This window comes from Buteo buteo, chromosome 9, assembly GCF_964188355.1.
Source record: "Buteo buteo chromosome 9, bButBut1.hap1.1, whole genome shotgun sequence".
In the NCBI taxonomy this organism is placed as follows: Eukaryota; Metazoa; Chordata; class Aves; order Accipitriformes; family Accipitridae; genus Buteo; species Buteo buteo.
This window is the reverse complement of record NC_134179.1, coordinates 29,148,085-29,157,089: the sequence shown is the minus strand read 5'-3', so window position 1 is coordinate 29,157,089 and position 9,005 is coordinate 29,148,085. Positions and strand designations below refer to the sequence as shown.

At 39.2% G+C, this 9,005-nt stretch overlaps 1 protein-coding gene across 13 annotated transcripts in view; it reads right to left on the bottom strand.

The window, feature by feature from the left end:
* Positions 1 to 38: 38 nt before the first annotated feature.
* The window catches only part of SERAC1 (serine active site containing 1), a 30,070-nt gene continuing 21,103 nt past the window's right edge, over positions 39 to 9,005 (bottom strand). For 10 of the 13 annotated variants that reach the window (XM_075035915.1, XM_075035919.1, XM_075035918.1 and 7 more), the window contains 4 exons: positions 7,618 to 7,715; positions 6,889 to 7,071; positions 6,265 to 6,408; positions 39 to 4,319 (listed from right to left, as the gene is read on the bottom strand). In XM_075035915.1, the coding sequence (XP_074892016.1) occupies positions 4,183 to 4,319; positions 6,265 to 6,408; positions 6,889 to 7,071; positions 7,618 to 7,715 (562 nt within the window). In that variant the 3' untranslated portion in view covers positions 39 to 4,182. Of the gene's footprint in view, positions 4,320 to 5,765; positions 5,914 to 6,264; positions 6,409 to 6,888; positions 7,072 to 7,617; positions 7,716 to 9,005 lie in introns of those variants that run through there. The other 3 variants (XM_075035911.1, XR_012651664.1, XR_012651665.1) reach the window with 3 other exon arrangements.

The following is a 9,005-nucleotide window of genomic DNA, read 5'->3' as shown; positions in this document are numbered from 1 at the left end:
TTTGCTTTTTCCTTTTTGTCTAGAATTGACATTTTCACCAGATGGAAAATTCCTCCTTTCTAGGTAGCTGCTCTGCCTGGCACCATGGAGCACAAATCACAGTGAAAGCCAGTTTGCACTACTGTAATCACAGCAATTAAAGACTTAATGACTGTTGCTACTAGAAATACCAATACAGTTATACAAGAGTGCTGGACAACAAGTGCATGAGGATTGACAAATTCCTATTAGTCCTTCCTTCCTGTCTTACTGTTTTAGTCTTGGATGCCACAACGCAGATGAAATACCATCTTCTCAGACAATTCACACATACCTGCTAGCCACATCTGCAGCTGGGTTCCCAGCTAGATGGGATTAAAGGCATAGTTTGAGACCTAAGAATTTACATAAAGGCACTATTCTGAATTAATGTGACACCAGGGAAGCATGAAAGCATGAGCTTCTAATGGGAAGCAGACATGAATTCTATCCAACAGACCCTCTGGCCTTCAAAGCAATGTCTGTACATGGTTGAGGAGACAGTTTTGCAAAATCTAAAAGCTCAACTGAAAAACTGTTCAGTTTGGACAAACTGATGACTGGCTGTGCCCCCCAGTACTATGCCTTTTACTGAAGATGAAGGGTAAACATTACATTCTTCCAGCATGAGACAATCACTAAAAAATAATGCAGGTCTTTAACAAAAGCAAACATGATCCAGAGCATTCATTTGGTAGATCATTCACCTTTAATACATTTTGTGGCGTACCTAGTACATGTTTAAAAACACATTTCATTACTATATTCCAAACCCCCGCCCCACAACCCTAAAATCAACACCTCAAAATGTTAGTTTTAAAAGTTACACATATATACATACAGCTTCAAAAAGGAGAAAGTTGCCTCGAGTTCCAGTTCCAGTAACAAAACACAGATGCATTTACTGAGATTAATGTGTAACGTCATTGATCTGAATCGCTGTAAGCCAAAGAAGTCTATTAAAATCAATACAAGATTTGTCACACTAAACACATATTCAGTTATTAGAAGTCTTGTCTATTCACAATGAACTCCACATACCCTCTACTTTGTGAATATGAAGTGTTCTAATATATTTACACTCTGAAGTTTAAACCACAGTGTATAAACCTCTTTAGAAGTTACAACGGTTCTGTTACATTTTCTATCCGAAATACTGCTTTGCAGTGTTCTTGCCTACATCTTGGTTAGGGGAAAATAAATGCTTTTTGCCAGTGTCATGCTGTACGTTCTCTGTACTGCTTTTGTGAATTTTACTCCACAACTTCAGCAGGTCAAGGCTCAACTTCCAGAAGTGCATTTTCAGATGTAGTGTCCTCCTGGGCTGGAGTGCTCTTAAGTGGGAACAGCTGAGGTGGCCTCAGGACCTATCAGGACTGCAATGGCCACTGGCACCTGCACCAAGCCCCTGCAGAAATGCAAAGTGCATCCCACCTCTTTGGTAGCTTTTACAGCCATGATTTTAAGGCCAGTGATATTAGATCCATCTCACATAAGTGATGCTAAGAGACATCTTAAGCCTGTCGTCAATACAGGCCTTATTTAACAAATGGTCAGCTAGGGCAGTATAGCCTAATCATAGCCTATGTTTGTTTTCAGAGAGGGTTGGGGGTGGAAAGAAAGGAAGGGAAGAGACCACAATTAGACTAGGCTGCTTTTAACTACATTGCAAACCATTTAAGACTTTAAAAAAGTGGCTGAGCACTGATGGTTTTTTTTTCTAAAAATACTTATTTCTCACCAGTATTGTTAAGGTACCCTTAACATAAGCATAAACTCAAATAAGACAACACTGCTGTTTTTCTCTATACCTACACCAATATACACTTGGCCTTCAAGAACTCAAAACATCTGGGATATTCTGCATTTCCAGTGGGACCTTATGATCACCTGAATTTCTTCCTACTTTACTTTTCTCTACATGAGCTCCAAACTCTAAGCATCAGCTGTTTTGTCAGGGCCTACATTTGTCTTGCTCCACTTGAGCATTTTCAATGCTCTTTAAATCAGCTAAAGAAAGAGTTTCTAAATAAGTAACATGAGCCATGGATTTGAACATATCATCTTGGTACATCCCAAGAGTAAAGCAAAAGAGCTAAGCCTCTGTTCTATATCTTCCATGAGAACAAGCACACAACTGCCCTGAGTCTGACCAGATACACACTGTCCTAAAGAAAGCAACCTCACAAGTTGCTAAGAGAGAAACGTAGAAGAAGCTGAACAATTCTTTTGTTTTGTTTTCATTTGTACAAACAGATTAAAACAACTACAGTTGTCTATGCAAGACAACCTACCAACCTATGTCTTTCTCATGCAGAAAACAGATGCCATATTTGCTGAAAAATCTGGGTGGTCTCTTAAATGAAAAGGCGAATTACAAAAACTCCTGTAACTGGGCCACTGTATTGGTTTTATGTGGCAAGGTTTTGGTAGTGGGGGGGGGTTACAGGGGTGGCTTCTGTAAGAAGCTGCTGGAAGCTTCCCCTGTGTTCGAGAGAGAGCCCATACCAGCTGGCTCTAAGACGGACCCGCCGCCGGCCAAGGCCGAGCCCATCAGCGATAGTGGTAACGCCTCTGTGATAACATTTTTAAGAAGGAAAAAAAGTTGGGACAGGGAGAAACAGCTGCCGGAGAGAGGAGTGAGAACATGTAAGAGAAACAAGCCTGTGGACACCAAGGTCAGTGAAGAAGGAGGGGGAGGAGATGCTCCAGGTGCCGGAGCGAAGATTCCCCTGCAGCCTGTGGTGAAGACCATGGTGAGGCAGGCTGTCCCCCTGCAGTCCAGGGAGGTCCACGGTGGAGCAGATCTCCACCTGCAGCCCATGGAGGACCCCACGCCGGAGCAGGTGGGTTCCCGAAGGAGGCTGTGACCCCGTGGGAACCCCGCGCTGGAGCAGGTTCCTGCCAGGACCTGTGGATCTGCAGAGAGAGGAGCCCGTGGAGCAGGTTTTCTGGCAGGACTTGTGACCCCGTGGGGGACCCACGCTGGAGCAGTGTGCTCCTGAAGGACTGCACACCGTGGAAAGGACCCACGCTGGAGCAGTTCGTGAAGAACTGCAGCCCGTGGGAATGGCCCACATGGAGACGTTCGTGGAGGACTGTCTCCCGTGGGTGGGACCCCATGTTGGAGCGGGGGAAGAGTGTGATGAGCCCTCACCCTGAGGAGGTGAAGCGGCAGAAAATAACGTGTGATGACCGTAAACCCTATCCCTGTCCCCCTTTTGCTGCTGGGGGGGCTTGGTGGAGAAATCCAGGAGTGAAGTAGTGCCCGGGAAGAAGGGAGGGGTGGTGGGAAGGTGTTCTGAGATTTTGTTTTATTTCTCATTACCTTACTCTGGCTGATTTGTAATAAATTGAGCTAATTTTCCCTAAGCTGAGTCTGTTTTGCCCGTGACGGTAATTAGTGAATGATCTCTCCTGTCCTTATCTCGACCCGCAAGTTTTTGTTATATTTTTCTCTCCCCTGTCCAGCTGAGGATGGGGGAGTGATAGAACGGCTTTGGTGGGCACCTGGCGTCCAGCCAGGGTCAACCCATCACAGCCACTAAACCAAAATGCTACCTTCATTCACTTGGATAAATTTCTTCAAGCTTCAGTCATACTACTTAACATGGACAGTAAACCAAAGCTTTGAGGCAGCCACATGCTTCTTGTCCCCTTTGACACAACAAATAGCCCACCTCAGTTAATTCTTTCTGATCTTCTCTATAAGGCTTTAGTCCCAGATGCATATTTATCTTAATGAGATCACCTACCTCCAGAGCAAGCTTCCCCCCCACCAGCTAAAAGAAGATATCCTGGGCACTCTCCACATTCTAGCTGTATTGCTTCAGAGGGATATCTGTAGACTAAGTGAAACTTCTCTTCCATTGAATCCCCATCCCCTCCCAGACAAACTGCTGGAGCATTTACACACATTTTGTTGACATATCATTGTCACTTTAAGCCAACACACATTTTCTTTTTGTCAAGCTCATAGGACTTCAGTTTGTATTTGTTTTGAATATATTTTAGAAATAAGTTGGAGAGATGTCTAAGTTGGAGATGTACTGAAAATTATTTTAGCAGCAGATACTATTGACACAGCATCTTTGTAGTTCTGCAGATCCCCTAACAAACGTTAGGGGAAGAACTTACTGTGTTACACCAAATAGAAGAAAAAACTCAGTCTCCAATTTCTTGGGCTAAAACATCCTGAATGAACTTCAATGTACGTTGGTACAGGAAAGCATCCTTCTTCTTTGGCTTACAAATATTTAGATGATTAACATCCACTGGAATAAGGTCTCCAATTCCTAACTCTGGGAAAGGAAAAAAAAAAAAAAGATAAAGAAGAAAAAACTACCAAAGTTCGTAAGATCACCTAGACTGAAAAGCACATCTTGCATTAACAATTTATCTCTCAAAAGCAACTTCTCCTGTCTTCAGTATAACTGTTTTGTCTTCATTATTTTTTAATGTGCTAAAAGCATCAATACACACTGTTATAGTCAGATAGAGCTATACGTTGCTACAAAACTGACACTGGTAAACCACTAGGTCAGAGTTCTACTATCTTTACTGGGAATACACAAATGTACACTTCTCCATACAGACAACTTTGAAGAATCAAAACTTCATTTACCAGCACCTGACTGACAGCAAAGTCCTGACTGAAGTTTAAGCATTGACATGAAAATGGAAAGGGTTTAAATCCAGGGTATCCAGGTTTTCATCACCACTAATTGCCCATAATCCTTATAAAATACTTTGATATGGAGATTAAAAATGGGACTAGAATGAACCTGAAATATGCCACAAATCACTACACACATTTCCAGGGAAATGAAAAATTTACATTGCTTTATTGTAGAGTACAAGTAATCCATTTTCAGCTACACATTTTGGTGCACACTACAGCATTTATTCTTTCCTGACAGCTATCACTACCAGTGAAATTTCCAGTTAGGATGCTGTGACTGCCACGTTCCAGTTTATTATCTATTCACTCGACCTCCTGAGAAATCCTCCGTTTTGCTTGGAACTCTGTATCTTTAACCATGTAAAATAACACTAGAGCAGGATGAAGGTTTGCTTTTGTGTGCCCAAGCATGCATGTAAGAAACAGTGAGCATACTGCTTGTCAGCCTGGGTTTTTAACAAAATGAGTGGCATGCCACTGAACCATCATGTATCCTCTAAAGGCTTTTGAGAGCTCACGTGCTGCATTGTGTGTCATCTCTAAAAGAGAAGTATGCTACAAAATTATAAGTGCACAGTGCTTATTTGTGCACTCTGTTATCCAGCCCTCTTTTTCATTTTATTTTGTTAAATCAAAAAAAATGAATGCCCAGTTTTTCAGTCCTCACCAATAACATCGCATCAGCAGCATTTTCCACACAATTGCTTCTTGAGAAGACATACTGAAAAAATACCACTAAATATTGACTCAGGAAAACAGGGATATATGGTCCGCCTTTTTCAGAGAAACTAACCTTGCATTTAACCTAGTGGATTTAGCTGGTGGAAAGCCTGATCTAAAAACCCAACAAAGTAACGGCTTCTGTTCAAGGCCTTACAGGTACCTTTGGCAGCACAGAAGAGCATTTTGTTCAGGGAAAACCTGAAAATATCACACTTAAAACAATTCCCTAAGTTGAACACCCATAAACAAAGCAAGAGAAAGAACTGGCTGGTGCTCCCTTCTCCTACAAAAGGCAAAAAGATGGAGGGAACTTTTCAGGAGGTAAACTCTATTTCTTGAGTACCTGAGATATGGAAGATAAAGGACTCAACATTGAAAAACAGCTTTGTGACTTTTTCCTTCCATTAGCAGTTTGCTAATTTTCTTTCTTATTTTTTAAAGGAGGAAATAGTTGGAATTTGCGGGAGCTTCTGAAACACTATTCAGCCTACCTATACAAGGATAAACAACAGTTACTCATAATTACAAAGGAAAGGACTACAACAATGTAAAATCAGACCAGGGACTACCTGGTTTTTTCAATAAGGAAGTGTTACTTGCATTTAGAAAAATCAAAACAAACAATTGCTATTCTAAGATGTAAACGTAGCTGCCTCTGATCTCAGCAGGGGGACTGTAGATTAAACTCAGCCAAAAGTTTAAACAAAAACCCCACAACATAACAGATGTATTTTTCTAGGTCTTTCTACCAAAGCATTTGTAATCCTTCCTCATTATCGATGCTTACATGAACATATACAAAATTAAATAAATTAAATAAATTAAATGGTTATTTGACTTACTTGCTGATTCCAGAGGTACGACATGCAGTTTTATCATGCTGCCTATATGTGTTGGTAAGGTTTCTGCAAAACTCAGCACTGAAAATTTCTTGTCTTTGGCAAAAGACAGGAAGTCGTCATTCAGCTCTTTAAGGGCAGGAGAATCTGAGAAAAAGCAACATAATTTTTGCAGTGTTATCTTGAACATAAGATTATAGCATTTGTCTTGCAAGACTGCATTCCTACAGAGATGTTTTGGAAAAATTAATACTGCATTAAAAGAAGTAGCATTTTGTTTGTGATCCCTTTTTCCTGCTATCATATGCAACAATTGTTTGTTTCTGTGTAGCGTGGAATTGTTTAGAAGATAAGAGCCTGAAGTCCAGCACATGTTGAGTTACTACATTCCTAAATGGCCCAAACTACTATTCTATAAACTTTTTCTGACTCCCTTTTTTCCCCTTGACTCTACAATCAAATGAAAGTTACTCAGAATTACTTACAGTAATTCAACACACAACCCAAAACATAAAAAGGGAGTTTGTTGTTTTTACATCCAGCTTTTTCTGACAGCACAATAAAAAAAAGCATCGCGAACAGATTAGCATAGATCCCTGCTGTTAAATGGTAGCAAAGTGAGCGTACCCTTGCTGAGTTCTTTAACCTCCACAGATGGAAAGAGAAGATATCTGGCATTTATAGAATATTCAGCCAGCTGGGAACCATGGTGAGGTACGCTATAAAATATGATTCCTCTGGTGTTGTTTACAATTTTATCCATTTCTGGATTCTTGGAAGCATCCACCAGCATCTTTTTGACTAGAAGACCTGGCAATAGAAACTGAATTAATGCAGGGATTTAAATCACAATGAAAATAACGATCATGCTATATTATCCATGAAACAACTAACCATATTCTTGCCTCAGTTGATTAGTTCTTAGTTTGTCAACCATGTTAGATTAAGTTGAAAAAAAACAAACCAAACCTGAGGAGGCATTAAAATAAAATGTCAATGAATGATGCAAATCCAATTTTGGTTTCCTTTAAGTGTTGCTAATGACATTTACTATATGCCTGATCATGGAGAAAATTCTGCCTCTGGATTCCCATTTACATGAATTTCAACTCATTGATTTTGTGGTTTTAAATCAACACAGTAAAAACAAACAGCAATAATAATCCTTCCAAAATGTATATGCTATTGAAGGTAATGCATTGAGAAAGTAGAAATCTATTTTTCATTTTTAGGTCTTTGCAAATTTTTTAGATAAACTATTCTGAATAATTGCATTTCAGACTGAATTTAGTTAACAGCTTATTCTGAACTAAAACAACAAATAAATACTTTATATCAAACAGGCAATGTGCTTACCACCCATGCTATGTGATACCCACACCAGAGGTCTGTCTCCAATCCCAGCAGCTCTGAGCTTGTCGAGAAGTTCATTGCTCCTGTAAGCAATAGACTTCCTGCAAAGAAAAAACAAACACAAGCATGATGGAGCATGATATGTTAAAAGGCTATGTTAAAACAGAATGAATTTTCAGTGCTGCACATTTATGAAAGTGAGTTAGGTACATAAAACATTAATGACTTAATTGTTGTTGCTACACTGAAAAATGCCAGAAACTTTCGTAAGGTTGGCTTCACAAGGACAACAGGAATTGAGCTAAATTCAGTTTCTTGATCTTGCCAGAAAGATTTATTTTCATTTCACTCACCACTCATTTCCTTTAGCTTTAGTTCGACAAATCTCTTTATGGAATTTTAAATAGTTTCATTTACACATTGTAATAAAATTATGTTTTCATTTTATGAAAGCATCATCAATGCATAATGAACTTTATCCCCTGAAGCAAGAATATACCTAATGTCTGACAAAAACATACTTGGCTAAACAACAGTCAAAATGTGGAGCAATGTACAGGAATTTAATAGCTAAGTGCATGATCAACCAATACACTAAAAAAAAAAGATCACAGATAATGTCTGTTATACTTTCCAGACGATATTCTCCAAATGTTTTGTACTGGAATAGTACAAAAGCACAATAATCTCCACTTTATAAATTAAGAGACTGAGCTCTGGAAAGGATAAGCTACACATTAGAGGTTGAAAATGAATCTGTGGTAAAACCAAAACAAAACCAATGCCAACTCCCAATCCAAGCTTGAAAGTGCAACACAGTCACTCCTTGCAGTGTAACAAGAATCTTAGAAAGATGACCCTTGAATAATGAAAACATAAGGATGTTGGGGCAACCACTGTGCAAAGTAATTCACTTCATCTCTATTTGGTTCTCTGCATTCTCACTAGAAATTGCTTTTATAATACATATGAAAAGGATACCCAAATGTGTCTTCTCAGCCAAACAGTAGACTTTAGGATAGCCGAGAGACATAAAACCTCACTTTTGAAACAGTGAATAAGCCTATACACTTAGAACAATCATAAGGTTGTAATTCTAATGCTACACCTTTGTTCCTGCTAGTTAAAGTATCTCTCATTTTTTATTAACTATATCAAATTATAAAATAATCAAATACTATGCTTGTGTGGCCATAAATAGCAGGTAATGTAATTTTCCATTTTGTAACAAAAAAGACATTATCTGAAAATAAATAAAGAAATATATGTTTAGTTCTTTTTCAAATTTTCTTCCATTACACTTACTCCAGATGGACAGAGGAAAAAAGTTCTCTTAGAAACATAGAATTGTTTAGGTTGGAAAAGACCCTTAAGATCATCAAGTCCAACCA